This window comes from Sander lucioperca, chromosome 11, assembly GCF_008315115.2.
Source record: "Sander lucioperca isolate FBNREF2018 chromosome 11, SLUC_FBN_1.2, whole genome shotgun sequence".
In the NCBI taxonomy this organism is placed as follows: domain Eukaryota; kingdom Metazoa; phylum Chordata; class Actinopteri; order Perciformes; family Percidae; genus Sander; species Sander lucioperca.
The window spans coordinates 8636861-8661270 of record NC_050183.1 but is presented as its reverse complement, the minus strand read 5'-3'; the positions used below and the strand labels follow the sequence as shown (position 1 = coordinate 8661270).

At 43.0% G+C, this 24410-nt stretch overlaps 1 protein-coding gene across 3 annotated transcripts; it reads left to right on the top strand.

Annotated features, from left to right (window-relative positions):
* Positions 1 to 26: 26 nt before the first annotated feature.
* On the top strand, positions 27 to 24410 carry shdb (Src homology 2 domain containing transforming protein D, b). 3 transcript variants are annotated; one of them, XM_036007487.1, is made up of 9 exons: positions 27 to 339; positions 3843 to 4226; positions 6066 to 6216; positions 9066 to 9103; positions 9146 to 9341; positions 17247 to 17324; positions 18081 to 18255; positions 20311 to 20430; positions 23301 to 24410. In XM_036007487.1, the coding sequence occupies exons 1-9, from the start codon at positions 328 to 330 to the stop codon at positions 23485 to 23487; spliced, it is 1341 nt and encodes a 446-aa protein (XP_035863380.1). In that variant the 5' UTR covers positions 27 to 327; the 3' UTR covers positions 23488 to 24410. The 3 variants fall into 3 exon arrangements, with proteins under 3 accessions (XP_035863380.1, XP_035863382.1, XP_035863381.1); XM_036007488.1 differs by lacking the exon at positions 27 to 339 and adding an exon at positions 2616 to 3169; XM_036007489.1 differs by lacking the exon at positions 17247 to 17324 and having other exon boundaries at positions 28 to 339.

Genomic DNA, 24410 nt, shown 5'->3' with positions numbered 1-24410 from the left:
CGGAATAACGTTTGATTGGCGATGATGGATGAAAACCGTTTCTGTCGCGTGCAGCACTGCCAGCACAACACGCATTTTTAAAGCCGCGTGCTGAAGCGCTGAGCTGTCATTTAGTGTTTAACAAGCGGTTGTTAACTGTAGAGTAGCATTCTGTCATGTAACTTTGTCATTGTGTCGGTATCTCGAGCTCACACTTCAACACTGGACGGTTGTGGGAAAGTTCCTTATTTTGGACACTTTGAACCAATCACTGAAAGGTTAAAGTGAATTTAACCAATGGCAGCACTGGAGGAGCTGAACCGGGATCTCTGATACGTTTGAATATTAATGAAACGAGAGGTTAGTGAAAAATAAATAAATAAAATAGTAAGGTGCAGGGCTAATCTAAATGTTACTCTACTATGGGTGGTACTGAGCTCATATTATTAAATAGATATTTTACTAAAGCAATGGTATTAACGCCTCTGTTTATTTAAATGTCCCATCCACGTTGCCCGGTTATTCGTCGTGAATGGGTACTAGTGTTAATTAAGCTAGGCTATTTTTTTTATTTTCACAAACAATAAAGTTATATGAGACTTGCCTTTGTTGTCACTGCTAAAGGATGCAATACACACGAGCCACCAAATGAGGTCAGTAAATGCACGGCAGAGGAGACGAAGCCTCTTTTCCAGCCCCTAAATTTAAACGAAAGACCCATGATGCTCATATAAGATTAAATCAAAGATCCTCTATACTAAACCGTCTCTGATTAAATTCATGGCTTTGAAAGATACCGTTTTTTTGGCGTGTGTCAGGTTATTGTACATGCTGTCTATGGCCACGGATGCTCTACAGCATGTTTGTGTATAGGCCTAATTTTCAGATTCATGAGCAACAACTGAAAACGTGAAGTTGAGAGAAAATGTCACATCCATATTTAGCCCTTTTTATAATGAGGGAGTCTTATTAATTCTCTGAATTATTCCACAGCGCCTTGTTGTTTCCGTTTGTTCTGATTCAATTAAACCTTGGCTCTTATTCAACAGTGTTTATTTTGCATGAAAAACACAATGACTTTATACCTGTCTGTCTGCCTGTTTGTGATTATCTCTCACTGTGAGAAATCCTGATTTTCCATTTCTATTTTCCTCTCCCACTGTCTTCCTCTTGCGAGTCTGACAGTTCTCTGATTTTCCATCTCTTGCTCAGTTTCAATCTTTTCTTCCATAGGTTACGGTTCTGGCTCTCACCACAGCCATGATGGAAACAAAAATTAAATGTATGCTCAATATGTTACTGGGTTGCATGGGGGTTAGAGGAGGTGTTAAGACTAAGCGGATTGTGCAGATGAAAAACAGGAATGTATACCTGAGGGGAGGCTGAAGAGAAGTAAGATTACTGGTACATTCAAAGATATGACAAGATAAAAATGCTAAAAGAATGGCAGATAAAGGGGTAGGCGGGGAGGAAGATGGGGATGGATACAGGAAAGCTATACTGAGTCCCTGAAAAACCAAAAGATGTTATTTTCTTTAACATCTGAGGAAAGAGATCTTAACTTGTGGGAAGTTATGATCTTACGGGATGTTGTATCAACTTGTGTTGTATCTTGTCCCAACAAGATCTGTATCAGTTTATCGAATGAATGGATCTCATTCCCAGAAGACCTGTAGGACAACTTATTGATCTTGTTCCAACATGATAACTGGTTCTATGAATCTTGGTCCCGCAATATTTTGTTGTTCCCACAGTTTTGTTCTGTTAACGTTCGAAAGTGCAGTAAGAATAAGATATTAAGCATGTAGAGGAGTCGAGGGGTTTTCTTCCCTGGAGAACTTTTCCACAGGAACAAATTTAACGGGCCTTTGTTTTGGCTGATGTCATAAAATCGATTCTGTCTTCAAGTTTCCAGCTTCACCACTATAATGATGATTTAAATTGGACTGCAGGGACCTGCAAGGTGTTTGTCACACACCTTTCCCTCAGATACAGATTGGGTCTTGTGTTTGATCCCCATGACCCTCCTTTAGGTCTGAAGCCGGTGCTTGATGAACACCGGAGCAGGTGCACTATAGGCAGGCAGGCAGGCAGGAGGGAGATGTGAAGGTGTTGATGGGATAATGTTGATGGTTGAGATGATAGTGGTGGGGGTGGATTCTAGCTCAATGACCTCATCCAGCCTCCCCGCCCCTGGGAGAAAGTGAGCTCATGAGTGTCGTAAAAGAGGCATTTACGGTCTTTTAACAGACTTAGATGGCCTTACCCACTGTAGCACACAATCCAATTTACCAGCCCGGACTTCAGATAATGGGACATCTGTGAGAGGATGAAACAAAAGGAATGAAACACACACTCGACAAAATGCCTTATTTTTCAATCCGAGTGGACAGGCCTCAACACTTTTGTCATTGTCTTTTTTTGTGATAAGCAGTTTCTTGTGTGTCTACACTTTTGTCTAAACCTCACTACAACACTGTTCATGTTGCCCAGAGGATGATGGGATTTCCTTACTCCAGAAAACCCTTTTATGAGGAAGCCGATAACAGTTTTGTTCATCCTTCAGGCTTTTTTGTAGCTAGACTTTCTTTTAGCGGAAAACTGAAGAAAAATGAAAAAAAAAAACCTTCAGTGAAGCTAAAACAGGGAAATTCTCCAGTGATGTCGTGCGAATAAATAATGCACGTTTGGAGCACATTCGTGCAAGCTGGGTTTTTTTTTTCCCCCTCCCCATGCAGTTGCTGTAGGCTACTTCATGTGATTTCCCCGTGCAGTTATAGTGCTTTTGAAAAAGGATGTATCTGTTGTTGCAGACAGTATGATGTGCAGATATTTCATTGAATGAACGGTCGGCTTATTGCAAAAGGGAATAGGAGGATATTCCACTGGGAATGAAGCGCCTCCCCTTTAATCGCTCGGCTGAGTTTCTCTCCGAGCTGTAGTCGCTCTCTTCACTCGCACATTTGCCATCAGTCGTTAGAGGAACTCCGGCGGATTTTAGTGCTCTCTTGTTTTTGTTTCAGAAAAGCTGCAGTTTTTCTTTTTTTCTCGTGTCCTTTTGTGGAATAAAAAAAAGCGCGAGCAGTGGAAGGTTTTTTCTTTCTTCACTTTTCTGTGCCGTTTTATTGTTATCGACATGAAGAAACGCGGAGTAAAGCGTTCAAAGTGGCTGAAGGACTGAATAGGGTTGGTAAGTGAGTGCGCTTTCGTAGCGCAGCGCTCACTGGTATTTAAATCCAGCTTGTTTTGGTGACTGATTTGAGTGGAAGTTTAAGAAGAATCATCTTATTTTTTAGCTTGCCTTTCTAAAGAAGCCAAAAGTAAACGTGTTGCATGTTATGTTGGTTAAATCACAAACTGAAAGCAAATAAGATGTTTACATTTAAAACAATTGTGATAGCTTTTAATTCCTCATTGATGTAGGCTAATATTCTCTTTCAGTCCTTCCTTGCCTTCCTTTTTTATCAGCATGTTAACGTCGGACTTTATTGCAGCGGTGTGAAATGTAATTGAAGCCTTTGGGCAAAGTCCAGATGCCAAACGTTATTGCTCCCTGCGTAAAACAAAAGCAGTGTGTGTGTGTAAAGCCCAGCTGTTGGTGTAGTTTAATGTCACATGAGTGCATGTAAAGGCACACTGAATGTGGGTCTGTGATCAGGAGAAAGTTGTCCAGCAAAAATAGTATAAGAGGATCAGGACCTGTGGATTAATCTTGTTTTTGTGATTTAAAAAAAAAAAAATCTTTAAAATTGTCTTGTAACGATCAGGAAAAACTCACATCACAAATCCAATCCATAGCTCACACGATCTCATCAGAAATCAGGTCATGCAGTAACTACCATGTCCCTGTCTGCCCCCTGCAGCCTCCTGCTCTCACTCCACCACACACCAGCACGTTTGGAAGCAGAGCTGTAATGGCCAAGTGGCTGAAAGACTACCTGAGCTTTGGCAGCAGGAAGGTGCCTCCACAGCCGCCCACACCAGACTACACAGAGAGCGAGATCCTTAAAGCCTACCGGCTCCAGAGGGACCTGGACTTCGAGGATCCCTACGAGGACTTAGAAAACAGGTCCAGGGGCGAGTCTGTGACTTCTGACCCCGCTACACCTGTGTATGGGTCTCCCATGAAGTCATCTAGTGTGGATGGAAAATCTCCCAAACACAGACTGATCAAAGTGGACTCCCAGGAGCTGGGGCGTACCAAGATCCTCCTCAGTGCCGTCTCTTTAGAGGACCAGCAAGAGCCTGTAAGAGCTTCAGTTTCTAAGCATGTGTTTGTAGGTGTTCAGGGCAAAAAGCAGGTGATGACAAATGAAGTCTCTTATGTGGAGGTGAGAAGGATGGATAAAGTAGGAAGGAAGGCAAGTAAGTGGTGAAGGCTAAAAAACACTCTCCCACTTCTCTCTCATCCTATTTTCATCTCCGTGACAGCTTTATTGATCAGACTTCATAAGCAAGTGACTAGTAATGTGTGTCTCAAATATACATTGTTTACATAAATCACATTACATCCCATGTGCCACATAAATTCACTAGCCTAGATGGAAGAAATAATTATTGATGGCTTGAGCGGACCATTGAGTCGGAGACGGTCACAGTCCCATGAGTTTATGTCCTTCCATAAATAATAAATGGGGTTTAGTTTTGCAAGCTGAGAGAGACCCCCGCATGAGCACATGTTGGGGGCCGTATACAGTACGCCGTATGGTGATATGCCAAGGGCCACAGGGAGGTCTGATTTTTACTGTGGTGCGGTTTGTTTCGTCAGGACTGCAGTGCTTTCCTGGCTATGTACTGTGTGCATGTTGTGCTGTAGAGAACATACACAGCTACTAAGGAGAAGAAAGGCAAAGATGTTGAGGCCGAGCGACTGGAGCGGAAGCAAAGGTTTTACAAGGAAATGGTCTTCACATTAATTCTGCTCACATATGCTGAGTAAGTTAAGGAGTATTTCAGGGTTTTCATCGCTGCAGTTAAATCCATGACTCCGCTCATGGAAAATGCTACAAGTGCGAAAGTCCTGAAGTGGATTGAAGTAATAGTCTTAACTCAAGTCGATAGCTCCCCCCCCTCTACCGCACTCTCCCCCTGCTCTCATCAATTTCCCAGGGTCTGTGGGAACATCCGCACTCTAATTAACATTGCAGATTCCTGTGCATCGATAGATAACCTGTTACAGAGTCAACATGGGATTAGAATGTCATTTTGTGAGGGCGTGTGCAATGTCTAGCAGGAATTTGGGAAGCGAGCCTTGCGACAGCGATTTCCTTTGTCAGAGAGAGCGAGATAGGAAAGAGAAGTTTGCCAAAGTGTGTGTGTGTGTGTGTGTGTGTGTGTGTGTGTCCATATGGCTGCCTTTGTAGCTGTCAGTGTGCCAGCTGACCACTGTTTTCCTCCTGTGCTTGCATAAAGGAACAAATGCTCCCAACCAACCAACCCGCTCCTTCATTACTCTCTGTATTCTTTTCCCACAGCCAAAAAATGCATCATCTTCAGACAGGACGGTATTTGTCTTCATTGCTTATAGCTTAAATGTAGCAACAAATATACAATATAGTCCCTTCTTCAATGGTTTTAGGAAATAACTTTATCTATATATATATAGGTGCAAATTAGTGTCTTGATGATACTCCAAAAGCGGTTTGTCTGTAACCAAACATATAGTTAATGTGCCATTCAGTGAGGATGTGATTGCTTGTTAAGTCGCGCTGCTCTCTCCGTCTCAGGTCTTGATGAGCTATTGTCTGTGCAACACTCCTTCTTTTCTAGTACTTCTACATGCATTACAGACTGAATTCTCCTAATTACCAGAACATATTTGGATCCTAGGATACTTTAATTCAAGTGTTTAATTAATGTGCAGCCTTTACAAAATGCTGATATGAAAACGCTGGCTGAAAGTCAAACTCATTATAGCCGATGATTGAAATTTTGTGCCTGCAGGCAAAAACACATTTAGAAATTGGTTTGTATTTATTATATAACGTCAAAAAATGCTGGTGACATTTTTATCCAATAAGGACAAGTTAATGTTCTGTGACAAAACCCATTATTCTTTATCAGCAAGTGTGTGTTTTGTCCTTTAGGTGGTGCCGTCTGCTCCGTTGGCAGGCGACACAGATTATTCTGACCCATTCGATGCTCGCTTGGACCACAGGCCAGAACCAGATCTCAGACCTGTTCCCTGTGAGAACAATGGCTACATGGAACCGTATGAGGCCCAGAGGGTCATAACAGGTCAGTGGACTTGTATTGCTCATCAGTCAGTATCTTATCAGTATTACAATGCTGAGTCAAATTGTTTTTATAGAGGCATGGTGTTTTAGTTCCAGTCACTTTACTGTATGCTTTTTTATTATAGTTATCTCTGGCAGTTATCTCCACGTACAGTTACACTTTACATGCACACAAATAATTAATCAGAATTGGTAGCGACCTCTAGCTCACCTAGTAAGAGGGTGCGCCCCATGTAGGCTGAGTCATTTGCAGCGGCACGGGTTCAAGTCCGACCTGCGGCCCTTTGCTGCGTGTCATTCCCCATCTCTCTCCCACCTTTCCTGTCTATCCGCTGTCACCACGAATAAAGGGAGTAGCCCCGAAAAAAAAAATCTAAAAACAAAAAAATTAATCAGAAGTGAACATCCTAAAGGGTAAATTCAGCCTTCTTACTTGACATATTAATCATTGTTGGTTGCATTTCAGGTGCACCAACTCGTAAATAAAATATGTAACTGTGGCATGAAGTAATATCATCGATCTAAAATCTGTCAGCAATTTCTTTGATGAACAAGACTGAGATGATCAATGAAATTATCATTCTTTATCTCTCTTCTCTTTCTTCATAGTAAAGTATTTCTGCCTTTACAGAATAATGCGTTCTTATTTCCATGTTTTCCTTTGTTATAAAAACCCTAGTGTTAAATGCAGTTTTGCTCAGTAATTCCAGTCAATCACTCTTTTTGTCAGTAGTTCACTTCTACACTAGTGTTGAATCTGTCCACACAGTGCTTTTAGTTTGTCATAGGCTGAGTCGGCAAACATCCTCACAAAATGGCCCTTTAGAGATATCTATCCAGTCTCAGACCATCCCTCCTCCCTTGTGATTTTCTCGCACATCATCTAGCTCACTATCGTTTTCCATTTGTCTCTCCTCCTATAACATCTCTGTCTGCCCCTTTCTCCCTGCTATGTCCCAGTCATTTAGTGTAAAAGCCGCCCCCCTCCTCTTTCTCCATCTCTCTTCATCTCGAGGGCTCTCCCCATCCCTGAGGGGAGTCTGGCTGTCTCTCTAATCTGTCCTTCAGCAAATTTGATGTCCTGTATTCTCTCCGTTGTCACTATCGCTGCTTTTTTGGTGGTCAAATGAAGTACATAACATCAGGCTTGAAGTGAATGGAGCATCCCTTGTGCTGACCAATTGAGAAACCTTGAAGAAAAATCTTTTCTCGCTGCAGCTTGAGAAATTAGGTTTTTGTGGCGATGGCAGACCGCTTGGCAAAGCATTGTCACAGCTCTTTCATTGACTTTGAATTAAACCTGTCACTCCAGGGCTGTCTGTCTATCGGTCTGTTGTTGATCATTAAAAAACACAGCAGAGCGGCAAAGACAGATGTGAGATCGGAATAGTAATTATCTCTCACAAAGACTGTCCTGAAAAGACACCTGTGTGCTTTTTCGACTGTACTTATAAGGGAAAACATTCAGTGCTTACAGGTTAGTTTGTAAGGATAAAAGGGTGGTCTCTGTTTTCAGCTCTGACATGCATCTGTATGCCTAAACACTCCCTCTCAATCTTCAATCTGTCACCTTTTTGTCAAATTGCTATTTTCTCTCCCCCTCACCTGTGTTTTCCTACCATGTTTCCTATGAATTTCTCATTTTATTTCCTCCATGCCTGTTTTTATCTCTCTGCCTTCATCTTCTCCATCTCGAAGGCTGTCGCTGACACCGCGGGTTCCCAGCGCAGGTAGAGCAGCATTCAGCCCCGCTGTGCTTCTGTCTCAATGACTTAACATCAAATGCTGACAGACATCCCCCCCCCCTTTACCTCCCTCCCTTATGTCCTTCTCTCCCATCATCCCCCTTCTCCCCTTGTTTCCTCACTGCTTCCTTTTCCTCTTCCTTCTCCTCTTGCTCCTCGCCCCATCACCTCCTCTTTCCCATCTCCCTCGCCTTGCTTCTCCTGTCTCCATTTCCCCTCCACCCTCTTCTTTATAACCTCAGGGCCTTTCCCCAGGGCCTCCACTTGGTCGCCATGGTGACTACAGGGCCGCCCAATAGCAGTGTCTTGTCGTGTGAAGGTTAAAGTTTTTCTATGCCTTTCACCAGGGAACCCTTCCATTTAGTCCTGTTCCCTTCTCACGTGAGTGCACCTCCTTTGCAAGGCTGCTGGCTGTGTGCACAAAAGATGCCTACTCCTTCATTTCCCCCATTTTCTCCTCTTCTGTACCACCAGTTTTTTTAAAGGGTACATTTTTGAGGTCAACATATCAAAGCGCCATTGCTGATTGCTGCTGCTGCAGTTTAGAGGCTCCTATTGGTGCATTTAGAAATCTGATTTCATTCTCTTAAAGCCTTTTATCTCATTGCTATATTTGACTCCACACTACAGTTGCAACTGCTGAGACGCATTTTTTGTTTGGAACCCACAGAGAAACTGATGAAAATGTTAACGAGGGAACATGGATGCTGTTGTGAGCCGTGTTAGATTGCTGCTGGGATTCAGGATGGACGAAAAAGGGGGGGGGGGGGGGGGTCTGCCGTGTTGCAACTCAGCATCTAGCCCAAGGCCTTGTTAAGCCCCCCTATATGAGATTCTGAGCCCACGGCAAGCTGTGCAAACATCATGTCTCTCTCCTCTAATTCTAGTCATGTTAGAGCTCAACAGGCTTTTTGTTTTATTTTGTTGTACAGAATAATATCACTCTGGTCTTTAGAGGAACTTCATCACTACTTGCAAATATTTCTTAACGTTGCCTGTTTTGTTTTTTTTTGCAGACTGGTTACACATCCAAGAAGATTTTTATATTTGTGCTTGCTTGTGTGTCGGGGTATGAATCTGTATTCTTTTGCATATGCATCTACAGAGCTGCAGCGTGGTCCAGGAGGAGGAGGAGGAGGAGGAGGAGGAGGAGGAGGAGGAGGAGGAGGAGGAGGAGGAGGAGGGCGGTCACGGGGTGGGGTGCAGCTCTACGACACCCCCTATGAAGATGTCCGAGGCCAGCGCCTGGGACTGTTGTATGGAGAACCTCAGGAGGAGGGCAAGGAGAGCAGCAGGCTGCCGCAAGATGATGAGAGACCGGCTGATGAGTATGACCAACCATGGGAATGGAAAAAGGATCACATCTCCAAAGCTTTTGCAGGTAACTGTAAAGATTATGACAATATTCTGACAGTAAAGTCAACACAAATCAAGGGGGAGCGTAGTCTGGCAAAGCCCACCTACAAATAATGTAGGCTGTGTAATAGATAATCGATGCGCTCTAATTCAATTAGGAGTTCCTACACCTGATTGGAGGAATACTCCATGAACTGGTCATTGGTCTTTGCTTGTGATTTTCAAAGTGGAAATACATAGCAGCCGTTCTAGGAAATGCCAGAACTATACAGGAAATCAATTTATGAATACATTTTGGACAAGATTTAGACCCCCGAGCTGCTGAATCATGCTTCATTGTATATTTAAATCGATATTCAGAGCTTCCTAGAGTAAAAGCTTTTAGCAAAAATTGTTGTGGTTGTGAGATTTAAGATGGCTAAGCAGTGTGCAGGAAAAGCATTTTAAACTGAACACCCAGTTTAATGCCCCCCATTGTTTTGCTCAAATACACTTCAATACAATGGATGACAAATCATCCATTGTATTGAAGTGTATTTGAGCAAAACAATGAATCCCTGCCACCTACTGCACAGACTGTACAGCTCCTGGAGCTACTGGAAGTCGAGCACAAACCATAAGGTATCTCACAAAAGTATGCCATTTTTTAAAGGTAATAGTTGAGTAGAATTAGTAAAAATGGTTCAAACCAGGCTCAAAAAAGGAGCACACTGAGAGCTATGCTGCTATGACTTCATACTCCTCTAACTGTCCTGACCTTTAATGTAGTGTCTGCCCCCATCACTACATCTCCAACGCCTTTTTGGCAGGAAATAGAGAGCGCTGTGACCTTTACTGTCTCAGCTCAAATGACACACATCTTTCTGTTTCTTTTACCACATTTAAACACCTCCTGGTGACTATTGATTTCTTGCTCTCTCACGTATGATGGACCACAGTCGCAACAACCTCTGAAATGACCATTAGAATTGACGTGTGTGTGTGTGTGTGTGGGCAGTAGGCGTCATAAAGAGGTTAGCCGAGGAACGTACAGAAAGCGAGGTCCATTTTCTTTTAATTCAAATTAAAGCGCTTTATTTGTCATATTATCTGCAGTACTACTAAAATAATTGGCGCAGTGCATGCTTATTATTTTTTTATTGACAGTGCAAGTCCCATCCCATTATGTTCAATGTATTGAATATAGTTGGAGGGAGAAAGTGAAGTAGAGGTAAGAGAGACAGACGGGTGAAGAAAAACAGAAGTGGACTAGGTCATTTAGGAGTGGATCAGTGTAAGGCATGCAAGGCCAAGTCGGCATAATTGAGCTGCATCTCCAAGTCACCAAGGTCAAGGTGATGGGATAATAAATCAACCTTGCCTCGTATGCACTCCCCTACATTCCTCCCCTCCTCCCGTCCTATGTGTGTCCCCCCCCTCTCTTCTCAGTTAATTACATGCCTGCATGTGCATGACCGATCCAGTGCTAATAAGAGAGTCATGGTCAGCACACCATTGTCTAAACACACACGCATACACACACAGAGTAATTCACTCGGATCAGGCTCAAATCACATTAACCGGGGTGCAGCAAAGAGAAACCGTAACTTATTTGAGAGCGGAGGTGATTTCAAAAGGAGGTGCACGACCGTTCATTTAAAAGCCAATATCACCTTTCACCTACTTAGCTAGCACTAACACTCATTCCTGCTTTATCTGTGGTTGTATTCCTCCCCAGCTTTATTCCCATTTTCTTCTTTGTGCCACATACAGTATGTGCTCCTGCAGAGCAGCGCTTATAGCACCGTTAGAGAGCGCAGTGGAGGAAAACGCTTGTGCAGCGCGAGTTGTCTGACCCCTTGTTTTTTCCATTTGGAGTCAGCACTCTGAGCTGGCGTGCTGTCTATCTGAGCAGACCAAAGCACTGAAGTGTAAACACACAAACAGTATTTTCCATTCTCACATCTAATCCATATTCCCAGACCCACTCAGTGTTGCTAGGCACAGCCCACATGTGAGGGAGGGGAGAGATGAGGAGGACGAGGATGGCAGAAAAAGAAAGCGATGGAAAAGATGGAAAGAGGGGACAGAAGAGATGAGGAGAGAGAGATGGATGGACAGAGAGAGAAAATGGACAGAGAGGCTGTGGGAAAAGCTAGCTGGAGAGGAATGGAAAGGGACGTCCAAGGTTATGGTATGTTTGGTGGCAGTTCAATGGATGGTTGTGGAGGCCCAGTGCTTCAGAGGGGAGGGGCGTTAAGGAGAATTAATGGTCGGGGGCTGTGGCGAGGTGAGACGAAGGGAGAGAAAGGGGGAGTCAGGGCCATTGTGGCAGGGTGCAATCTGTCATCCGCTAACACAGGCACGCTCTCTCACACATATATACACCAACGCTGCAGCGGTGACAGGGCTGTCCCCACAGCCCTCCCTCCCTGTGGTTGTGACACACTCACTCAGATAACCCGCCACAGGGGGCAAAGGGGGGCATCACAATCTGCCAGCAGCCCCTCATCATCACCTTCACACAGGCGAATGCACAAACACACACATGTGGATTCTCAACTAGGTTTTCCAGCTCTGATTATCAGGCCCCTAATTCACGGGTGAGAAGAGGTTGTGTGCATGTTGGCACAAATAAGTGTGTGTGTGTGTGTGGGGGGGGGGGGAGATCGGATCCCTGGTGCATATTGTATGTGGATTTGCGCTTCTGAAAAGAATCTCTCTAATTATAATTTTCACAGCTTATGCCTTGCTTAAATGTAATCGGCTGGGTGGATATTGCATTCTGAGGCTATTTTTCAAATTGTGTCAGAAATAAGCTTGCCTCCAAAGCATTTATTTATTTTGCCTATGATATGGAGTCCACTTCAGCCAGCTGTGAATCTAACAGTGCCTGAGGGGTCGGACGTGACAGGCCTCTCTCAATTCTGTGGGTTTTAATTGCAGCGTTAGACCATTGCACCATTCACCACCATCCAGCTCAAATTACAGCAGTCATTAATTCTTGGAAGTCAATAGACAGTCCAGCAGTGAGAGGTTGGCCCTGCAACCATCCAGCACTAATAAGTGAGCTAATGAAAGACACTATCTCATTATCTCTCTGAACAGATGAATGGGTGTTTTAGGTATTTCATGTTTATAAGTTTTATAGTCCAGTACATGAGCTTTGAGCCGTTTGATGCAGACGATGGTTATCTAAAGGTAGAGGTGTGTGCGCATGATGAGAGAGCTGCAAATCAGCTGGAAATCTGGATGGGGAAGATGAATGAATAACATTTCCACCCCTAGACATTACTATTATGGTGCCATTGAGAAAAGCACTTATCCTCCACTTGTTCCAGTGCAGCTGCTCATTAGGCAACAGCAAAAGACATGGGCTGTGCAGGGAAGCTCTTGAGTATGGATGTGTGTGTCATAAAAGCAGGGGGTGGAAAAAGTAGGGTTTTTCTTAGCGGTTCAAACTCTTAGCAGCCCAAAAAAAAATTGAAGTGGATACACTTGTGATCGTATAGTTGATTTTCCCTTTCTGTGGCAATTTGTGTGATATACACTGTAATTGTTTTATTCCAAACAAATGGCTGTTGAGGAAACTGACCATATAGCTTGAGTTTTAAGCCATGCCGCTAACATGGCTTAAAACTCAAGTTATATGGTCAGTTTCCACAACAGCCATTTGTTTGGCTGTTTATGGCTATAGGGATGGCAATGTCGGTCGGTGGGTCAGTCCACCACTTTGGTCCAGAGACTGAAACATCTCAACAATTACTGAATGGATTACCATACAGACATGCCATCTGGGGTTTTGAGTAAAATCTCAAACAACTATTTGGTCATGACATTTTACAGGATGAAGATGTTTAGGGCTAATTGGCAAATGTTAGCATGCTAATCTAAGATGCTAAACATGGTAAACTTTTGATCTACTAAAGATCAGCATGTTGGTATTGTCATTGTGAGTTGTTGCATGCTGATATTTAGCTCAACGCATCGCTTTGGTTTTGTAGCCTCAAATAGCCGCTAGCATGGCTGTAGCCTCTTGTCTTTTTTACCAACCAGCAATTGAGAAGCAAAACTGAGGAATTGAGTAACATTTCACAGATTGTTATATTAAGAGAAGAAGTACATTCTGATGAAATTTTAAAAATGTATTGTGAAAGTCATCCAGAGAATTAGATTCCTTTATCCATTCTTAAGGTTGGTTTAGCAACGCTTGCAAAGACACCTTGACAGATGGTATGTGTATAGATTTGTATGTGTTGTGTCTGGTTGTCTAGATACATGTGCTCTGACAGGACAGGGCAAGGTTTCCTTGGCTATTCTGCGTCTGTGTATGTGGAGCCTGAAAATGTATTTGTGTGTGTGTGCATGCAGACAAACGTGAGCGGAAAAAAAGAAAATGAGATTTCCATTTCTGGTGTGATTCTGCTCTTTGTTGCTCTAAGCAGGCCCTGGGGGCATCTGACCAGCCTCTTCATCAATTTACTGGCACAGTGGAAGGACTCTCGTCACTCTCTCTCTCGCTCTTTTACTCTTGCTTTCTTTTTCTCTTTGTCACATTTCCTCTCACGTGTCCTTCCCTTTCCCCATCGCTGCTTTTCTTTCTCGTTCAACATGAACCTCTACTGACATTAATGAAAAGGCATGTCCTTTGTGAATTCCTCTTGCCGACCAATATGAGAGACGGGTGGAGAGGTGATGGAAGTAGAGTAGGGCAAGAGAGGAGAGGAGCAAGGGAATATGGAAAGAGAGATAATGCCCCACTTAGCGGAAGATAGGTGAAAGAGGGGCAATGAAGAAAGAGGGATGTTTGATACAGAGACAAGGATGGTGAGAGCAGCAGGAAGCGGGGAAATAGATATAGTGAGTGTCTGAAAAATGGATACGCACACAAGATTGTCAAGGAATGTGTAACTGTTCAAAATCAGAATTGTGCGGATCCATATTAAGAAAGTGGAACTTGTATGAATTTGTGTTTTCTTCTTCTTCACTGGCATAAGGTGTTAATTGTCTGTCCTTATGGGGGCCATTTTGCCCAGCAGAAGGTCTTTTGTGTAGTGAGAGAAGATGGGATGCCAGGGCTGTTTGAAAAAACAATGTCTTCATTAATGGACCTAATGAAGCTGTTCTATTGTCTTTGTCTGCTCCTCCTTTATTATGAGGACACAGAAAACAGCTGGTGTGCTTGAAAAGTAAGTTATCTGTCACTCAAGGCGACGTGTCCTGTGTGCAACACAGAAAGGTCTGGTCACACCCTCCCCCTCAGATAATTTTTGGTAATTGTTAGCAGGTAGTTGAGGCAACAGGCACATGAGGAAATTTTGGCAGGCCACAAATTACTGAATTGCTTTCACCTGTTTCATAAGTTGGGTATAAATAGGAGACAGAACTGATGAAAAACACATTCCTTTGTTTTAGCATTCATAATGAATAGGGGTGGGAATCACCAGAGCCCCCACGATATGATTTTATCACGATACTTCTGTCACGATACAATGTTATTGCGATTTAAAATATATTGCGATATTCTGCGATATTGCAATTTATTGCCTTTTTTTCAACTTCAAATTATGTCCCCAAAGGAAATCTATTTTATCTAAAAAGATAAATGTCTCTGTTTGTTCATCTCATCTCTTCAATTTTATTATTTCTTTTATTATTCTAGTACCAAAAAGTTAAATTCTCATTAGCAATTTATATAATATAATATCGTTACTTGGCGTCAGTATTGCCACGGAAAATATTGCAATACTATGCTGTATCGATTCTTTGTAGATTTTTAGTACAACTCATGAATAGATGAATAGATGATGAGATAGAAATATGAGCACTGATGAGAGCGTGCCTTTGTCCGTAAGCCATTAGTGTTCTCTCATTGTCTTGTATTAGAGAACAAAGCAGAGCACTAATAGCCTTCTATGTATGAGAGATCCACAAGTTCCCATTAGAAGTGAATGGAAGCCAGATGTTCCTTTCGTGTGTGTGTGTGTGTGTGTGTGTGTGTGTGTGTGTGTGTGTGTGTGTGTGTGTGTGTGTGTGTGTGTGTGTGTGTGTGTGTGTGTGTGTGTGTGTGTGTGTGTGTGTGTGTGTGTGTGTGTGTGTGTGTGTGTGTGTGTGTGTGTGTCAGCCTTTTGTTGTCATTTAGGGGCTCAGGTAAGATTTGTGTGTTGTCTGGTTTATTCACAGAGGCACAAGAATGCGTCTGATAATTTCAGTTGTTTACACAGTGCACTTCAGATACATGTTAGTGACATTATCTTGAGAAGCATTAAGGTTCCAGTTCAAAAGACTGGGCTTAAAAACTTAGATAGTTGAGGGATCTGCCTTATTTCAATTTATTGTGAACCGACCAACAAATTAAATGGATGCCAGAAACTAGTGTATTGTTCAAAATAAGCAATTGGGATACGGCAGTGGAAACAATCATCTCACCACTTACTTTTTGGCAAGGAAAAATACAATTTAAGATTCAAGAACACCACACAGAATGAGTTAAGAGGGACAACAGCCACCCAAAAACCAAAGGAGAGGAATCTTTATGGAATTTTGCCCTCCGTCTGTTTAACACCACTACCTGACTTATCTCACACTCAGATGGCTGAGCACATTTCTGATCTGTAATAAATTGTTTTGGCTGTCTCCATTCTCTCTCTCTTTTTTTGTTACCCTTCACTTGCTTTTGTGTGCTTCTCATTTACACCAGTCTCTCTTTCTAATGCATCTCTCTCAGTTTTGCTTTAGAATTAGAGGTGTGAAATGTCATGTGGTGGCAAGTGGACAGTGTGGCAGCACTGGTGTTTCGGGATGTCAGGTTTGTGTGTGTGTGTGTGTGTTTGTGTGTGTGTGTGTGTGTATGGACCTGCATGTTTGCGTGCATGTCTCCCATTGAGGGGTGCCAGGCCACACTTTAATCCTGGCTTTAGCGGAGGTGCGGCCTGCTCCAGATGGGGCCATTGTACTGCGCCATGCATCAATAATTCACAGAGAGCCAGAGAAAGTGGCGGAGTGTGTCTGCCTGCTCAATAATTAATCAGGGAGGGAGAAAGGCATGTATGTACAGCTTGGGTCTCTCTCCAAACGCCCATTCAAATGGCCTTTGATGTCGCAGGCCTGGGGTGTCTTGGATTTGTCGGCTTATTAAGACGTCACCCCTCTTTTCCTTTTATTTGTTTTGTAATCCGTTTTTCGCTGCGAGCAGGAGCTGAATGTACAACAAATGGCATAATGTGTGTGTGTCCGTGTGTAAGGCTGCAGTAATGACTGTTAAAGTAGATGGTTGCCTGCCATGGTAGATAATGAGCTATTTTCAGTTCTGTGCACCTTCTGCTGCTCTCCTGTAGGTAGGACAGTGAATGGAGTGTTTTTTCTGCCCACACACTCCTCAATTCCTCTGTCACACTGCTCTGTGGGTTGCAGTGCACAGTATACAAGTCACGCTTTGTTTTCATTGCATGCACTGCTAGTAGACAGTTTCTGAAAGTGGATTCGTTCAAATGACTATAAATAATGCAACCTCTGACTTCACCTGTGTTCTCTGCTTCATCTTCTTTGCTTTCTTTAGTCTTATCACACATGATGAGTGTAAATATAGGGTCTGAAGACATGTTTTTCCACAAGTGTGATGAAGCAAAGACAGTGAAAGTACAGTATATTACTTCTCTTCATGACAGGAGGCATAGTTAATTACATCTCACGACACCACATCTCTGTCAGTGCACACACATGCTGCCTCTCCCACTCTCAACAGGGCTTCCCTTTCTTCCACCTCTTCCTCGTCTCACTCTCGCTGACTTGCTGCTCCTCACATTCAATTCTTGCACCTGATTTCAGTCTTAATCATCGCCTCTCCTCTCACATATCTTCCTTTAGTTAACTTTGTTCAAGCCCATCTGCTGTTTTCTCACTCTGTCGCTTTTTTCTCTCGCCTTCTCCCCCCTCCCCTCCTCTCTATTAGAAATGAGGGAGTTGTCGGAGTTGCCCTGGCCTGCCCCAGTGGGTCAGCTGGAGGAGGACCCCCCCGTCAGAGAGCAAGGTGACCTCCCACCCTGAACACAAACCTCCCCCCTTCCCTGCTTCCCCTTATCACCCCAAACGCACGCAAACGCAGTCACCCTGACCTTTATGAGCCAAGCCTACATCTGCTCTATCTCCATCTTAAACCCGCCACAGCCTGCATCTGTACCACCTGCATTTGTCCCTGCCTGTTGCAGTTGTTGGGTTGCCAGGTTTCTTTTGGTTTTAAAGCTGCTCTCCCTTCTTACCACATTCCCCTCTTGCATCAACCACGTATGAAAAGTTCCCTGTAAATTACGATGTCTGCCATGTTCATTTCAGGGTACTTAGAAGTACACTTAATGTTAATTACAAGTTCTGTAGATTGACTTTTGCTCAAATCAGGAACAGAAGGGGTAAGTAACACTTCAGTCTGTACACGTAATTTGCTGCCGAATAGAATCGGTATCGTCAACATCAAGTAATCTGCAGTCTACTGGAAGACAAGGACTTGCACCAGAGCCAAGCAGGGAAAACTTCCTGTCTCTATCTGCCCTCGGTGACTCATAAAAATGTTGATGATGGTAATTGTGATGATGCTGATAGTTTTGCAGTCTGTCAGACCCGCTGTCCTCTAGTTCAGCCCATCCATGAGAGGTCTCTCTGCTGCATGCATGGTTTTGCAATAGCCGGATGTCTGATGTTTACCCAAGTCTGGCTGTGAGGTTTAATCCCTTTTGATCATACCACTGTGTAAATACTCTGACTCACTTTTTCTGTCCCCGTCTGCCAACAGTGCAGTTTGATGGCGCGGAGTGGGACCGCTCCTCGTCCCCCACTGAGCGGTTGCGTCCTCCGGGGCCCAGGTCCAGCCCGCTGGCAGGAGGGGGAATGAAGTTTCGAATGCCGCAGGAAGGCCTCGCCATGGTTGGGGAGAGAGTGGACCCTACACTGCCTCTGGAGAAGCAGGTGTATGTATGCAGTCTTCTGTTAAACCCACAGGAGTATAGGCCACACTCCATTTAAGGTTTAATCAAATTAAGAGGCTTACATGACTTTTGGTAGTTAATGATTGAGTGTCTCTGTTGCCATTCATGTAGTTACCTTCAATATCATAAAGGATAAAGAAATTGTCCTGTCTTAGAAGAAAAATGGTCAGCTGCAAATGTAACCACAATGCTGTGCAAGATTGAATCATTACAAATGGGGCAATCCAAGTACAGTAAGGAATAAAATGTTTACATATCACAGAAATAAAGGATTGACCCAGGCATTTTGTCTGGAGCATTATTCGGAGTTACAATGTTTAAATTCATCAAACAAATCTAAACTATGCAATTATTTGTGCAACCAAATGCAATTAGTAGAAGATATTAATCTCAGTAGGCTGTACATGTCGTGGCACATACATTTATCATACATTGTTATAAAAGGGATTTTGAATATTTGAGGGAGAACGGGGTTGTACATCCCACAAATAAATCCACAAATCCATTTTATTTCACCGCTTTGATCTATTAAGGACGTGGACACATTAAAACGAAACGGTTATGTGTTTCGGCTAAGCAGCACTCATCAGAGCTTACAGAACTGCGAAAAGGTTAGAATGAGAACTAATTAAGTCAGAACATTAAAAACACACATTTACTTTGGTCTTGTAATTTCAGACATCATTGGTGTAATTTATGTGCTGTTTCTGTGAACATAAAAGGCCGTTTTTACTAATGAAATCCAAGCACGACACCCCTTAAGCACACATGCACATGCGCACACATTCACTTGGGGATGGCAAGTTGATTAAAATGCCCCATTACTCCCTGATGATCTCTTAAGGGCTGTTATGAGCTTTGTGTTTCCTTCAGCTCTGCTTTAAACAGAAACAGTATCACTGTTGACCTGTAGCATTTAGTACACTTGACTAAGTCATGTCCAAGAAAATCTCACTATTGGCAGGAAACATATACCGGTAATATTGTTACTTACAGGTTGTGTTGTAACAGTTTTGTAAAAAAAAAGTTTATATATATATATGCTTTGGTGAAACAATTCCTAAACTTTTAGCCACACTAATGGCATGGCTCTACTCTATGGATGGCAATGTCGGGCTCTCTGTCAATTGGTTGGTCCACAACTTCGGTCCAGGCTGAAATATCGCAACAATTACTGGATGAATGCCATGCCATTTGTACAGACACTCTTGGTCCCAATCCCCTGATGTTTCCCTTTAGCAAAATTTGGTACAGATATTGATTTCCTCCTCAGGATGAATTGTAATAACTTTGCTGATCCCTTAACTTTTCCTCTAACGCTGTCAAAATCGGCTAAGATTTTTTATCCAGCCAATACTTTGGTTTATGACCAAATACCTGCAAAACTAATGACATTTCTGCCTCAGCTGTACTTTGTTTTTAGTGTTAATTAGCAAATGTTACCATGCGTACATGCTAAGCTAAGATGGTGAACAAGGTAAACATTAAACCTGCTTAGCATCTGCATGTTAGCATTGCCGTTGTGAGCCTGTTACCATACTGTTGTGAGCATTAGCTCAAAGCACCGCTGTGCCAAAGTGCAGCTTCGCGGAGATGCTAGCATGGTTGTAGACTCTGTTGTGTTAGAACTGTTGTTTGAGTATAATGTTTGAGACCATGTGCCGATGGAAAGACAGCCAGCAGTGTGGGCGAGCGCCAATGCGAGAACCTTCTCTGCCATGCCAGTGACTGTTGCTGAGAATTTACTGCAGTGAAAATAGAGGCCAGAGAGGCCATTTCTTATTTTAGAATTACATGTTGTATTCATTTTTGTATTAATCCTAAATATGAATCTTTAGAAACATTCATACTACTAATAATTACCTCCTCTTTAATTATAAACTTGTGAACTTAAATCAGTAACATAACACTACAGAGTGTCTTTACCAATGTCGACATCCAGCAGCAAAAGGTGTAAAAATGATGTGGGAATCAAACTTAACGTTACCATCAGACTTAACGTTACCATCGTCTTATTGTGTGTGTTCTGTCTATCAGATGGTACCACGGTTCACTGTCGCGTTCAGAGGCAGAGTCGCTGCTAATGCTGTGTAAAGAGTGTAGCTACCTGGTGAGAAACAGTCAGACCAACCGCTCTGACTACTCCCTGTCCTTACGGTAAGACAAACACACACACACACTGACCTACCACAAAAAGCGAAGCAATCACCTGAGAACCTTCAGTATCGTAAACAGCGTTACAATTTAATTGCACACTTCTCATTTTTTTTCAGCCATGCGACTGAGAAGTGTGTGTGAAGCCACACAATCTCATATCGCAGTCTCCACACCTCTCCATCTGTCTCTCCCTCCTCTGTCTCCCTCCCTTCCCTCCACCATCACCCCCACTCAAGATCACTGCCACGCTGATTCCTCTCCCGATACTCATTTGCAGGGCACAATACTGCTTATCTGGTCAAATCTCTCCCTTGTAATTACTACCATGATCAATCGTCCCGGCCTCACACCGCCCTCCCATCATCCCTCTGTCTTCACCCCTTCCTTGGCCCCTCTCTGTGGCCTTCCTCTGTGGCCCCAGCGGGCCTTCTAAGTGGTAATCATGCAGGTAGAGCACACTTCAGTGCACACATCATCCTCCCCGTAATCGCTAATGAATATGAATTACCTTCTGTGGGCCACACAAGAAGGGAATCCAGGAGGGATGGAAGGGAGGGGGGGTGAGGATGAGGCACAGTGTGTCACTGTGTTGTGCTGACAGATAAAAACAAGCTCATGCATTACTCATTTACATGAGTAGAGTGGCTTTGACACACGCACACACGCGCGCGCGCACACACACACACACACACACACACACACACACACACACACACACACACACACACACATATTTGCTAAAGCAACAAGGTCACAACTGGCAGTGGTTCCCCAGCTGGTGCATGTGAGGTTTGGAAGGAGTGATATCTCTTAAGAAACTGCTAAAAATAATCAACCTTACATTATTTTGGGTGGTGAGAAGGTGGTACTGTCCTTCACTGAAGTAGACCTTCAGAGTCTTAACAAAACAAAGAACAGCATGGCACAATCTGAAAAGATTTGAAGCCGCTTAGATCTTTGATCAGCTTAAAGGGGAACTTCGGTTTAATGCAGCTTTTATTTTCTTGGTTTTGGCCATCATTCTAACCAGTAACAATAACATTAAGGTAATTGCAGAGACTCAGGAACACATCATGAAAGCAGTCTGATGACCACACAAGTTTTAAACAAAGCTCCTGATTAGCTTAACATATTTGGAAGAGAAGACGAAAGCAAACGGTAAATTACTACCCAAGCTCAAAAACATCCATCACAGTTTGAAGTCTTTGACCTACTTTTACCTTCCTTACGTGCTTTCCACAGTTGTGCACGCACAGTTATCCTGTGCAACGAGGGATTTTTACCAGCGTATTTGGTGCACTCACTTTGGTTTTAGAAGCATATGAAATTGTCTGCATTTTTTTCAATCTTGGTCTCCACTTTTGTAGTCCACACATGCAAAGGGACTACAATACCCTTGAGTATAATCTTGTGTCAGATGTTTTGCATCAGGGCCATTTACTGGAATGTATACTTACGTGCTCTTGCATTCTATTTGTCTTGTTTGCCTGGAGAGGGTTTATTACTGAAAGCTTGTGTATGTAATTAAATAGAGAAGTTGTGCAGAAGTTGTTGTTTGTACCACTTTTTGTACTAGCCTTTTAGCCAGATGAGTGGTGGACACTATAATCCTTTAGGTTTTACCTGAAAGCACAGTGGTTTATAGAATAATATGGTTATAAACCATTGGCTTGTTTGTTTGATCGTTGGATATCACCAATTACTTGTGAGTGCAATGTTATCATGAAAGACAGAAATGACAGCCAAAACTACAGAAATAAGTTGTAATATATTGGAATTTTACTTTTGTGTCTCCAGTTTGACAGAAAATATAATTTTCCATCATGTCTGTGTCTAAATTGTAAAAAGCAGAAGTCTTTATTATGGTGTTGAGACTGGTTTGCTGGTTGCTGTGATGTCAATTTACCCATTTAATAAGGCAGAATCCGTGCGCTTTTGTCATTGTGGTGCTCCTTGGAAAAAGTGAACCACATATACTGTAAGATTACACAGTAATGTGGACAATGGGAGGAATGATGAAGGCTGTCTAATGGAGATAAAATTAAGAACGACTCCAAAGTGAGTAAGCACTGAAACAGACAGACCTGCCAGATTTTAACCAACATGAATATTTATAGAAGTGTGCTTTTATGTTCTAATGTAGCATAAGATACAAAGAGTCCCAAAAACAAACAGGACTGGATGATAGCATGCTGTCAACTGAGTGCTGACGTGATTCATATCTGGCTCGCGGTGCCCTGGAGGCCAGTGGGACGATCATAAACTGCCTGTTTGTCTGTTTTAGTCACAGTGAGGATTTTTTTTGGGGCCTCACTGCTCTTCAAAATTTTATTTGGTTTACTAGAGCAATGAAAATTATGGTGACCGGTTTCAGCGCTTGTCTTTCCCTCTGCTTCTATAATTAGACAGACATCATGACTGGCTGGCTGGCTCTTAAAGGGGAAGTCATGCCATGGCTGCCTGGCACTTAAAGGGAAGGAACCAGTGTGGTTCGCTTGGCTAAGCCACTTTCACAGTCCAGCGTTCGTCTTTCTCACTCTCTGGCTTTGTCGTTCCTTCCATGTGCTGTTACACCACTCATTCATCAATCACAATGTCCCGTCCTTTCTAATTTGTGACATGGTGTTAAATCATGTCCTCAAAGTGCAGGAAAGAGAAGTGAACATAAATCCAGGCTGTCATTTCCTGTCATTATGTGACAAAATGTGTGGAAGGCTGCATGATGTTTTATGTACCACACATTTCATGTCATCCCTCTTTTCTCTCCTACACTCCTTTCTCACTTTCATGTTGGAATCTCTCACGCTTTTTCTTTCTTTCTTGTTGTCTCCTTCCTTTATCAATTCATTCTTCCTGTTTTCTCCTCACAGGAGCTGCCAGGGTTTCATGCACATGAAGTTCACACAGTACAAAGATGGCAAGTACGTGCTGGGACAGAACAGCCCTCCCTTTGACACCATCCCAGAAGTCGTCCACTTCTACACCACACACAAACTCCCGATCCGAGGTGCTGAGCATCTGTCTCTGCTGTTCCCCGTGCTGGTGCAGACACTCTGACACTCCTCCTGGACTTCCAGGACGTCATTGTGATCGGACACGTAAAACTTGAATGTTTGATGGGATCTTCCCAGCGGAGAGCCAGTTCTCTCTTCTTGTTCGACTGGGCTACTTGATGATTCTACACACCAGGGGCTAATGTCCTCACCCACCACTGCTGTTGTACCTGTGCCAAGTGTCTCTAACGTCCGGGGGATCGATTCACATGAAATGCAATACCTGAACTTTAGGCTACCTTTGCTGTAACTCCTCTCTCTCATCTCGCTCTCGCTGAACCGAAGGGGCAGACTTCAGGACATGTGAAATTCTTTCTTTATTACATTTCTTACACAGCTGACTGAAATGCAGAGGAAGTTAGCAGAGCTGTACCTCGGAGAAAGTCTGTATATTATCGATGTACTGATGCTCCAGGAGACATGCAGGAGATTTAGATTTAATTACTGCTGTTCCACAAAGAAAACACCTCATTGACACTGCTAAAAAATATATATATATATTGCTGTTAGGTGACAACCTCACTAGTCATAATTTTTCATGTTTTATATGAATCACTAAATTAAATTGTACTGTATAAGATAAGAAACCTTTTTCATCCTTGGGCTTGGGAGACCCTGTTGTAAATGTTGGAAAATTCACATTTTCAATTAAAAACACACAAAAAACAATGCTATTTTCAAAGATATAAGGTTTTTACCAACAGCAGTTATATTTCAGATGCTTTTCTACACAAAGCCACACCTGCTCATTTTCGCTCCGTCTGTTCTGCTGCTGTACGTCGAGGACCTGCTTGACACATCTCCATGTTACTTGTTGATTGTTCATCAACAGAGAACTTGTGTTGTATTGGTACTTGTGTTGACCTTGCTGACCTGTATCCCTTGTTGGTTGCTTACATTGCATTTGGTAGACAATGCTGGGTTTGT

What these genes read in the sequence shown, in the direction of transcription:
- shdb (XM_036007487.1), top strand. An exon ending in CTGCCTCTGGAGAAGCAGGT is followed by an intron (nt 18,256 to 20,310) that starts GTATGTATGCAG and finishes TCTGTCTATCAG; the next exon opens with ATGGTACCACGGTTCACTGT. An exon ending in GACTACTCCCTGTCCTTACG is followed by an intron (nt 20,431 to 23,300) that starts GTAAGACAAACA and finishes TTCTCCTCACAG; the next exon opens with GAGCTGCCAGGGTTTCATGC.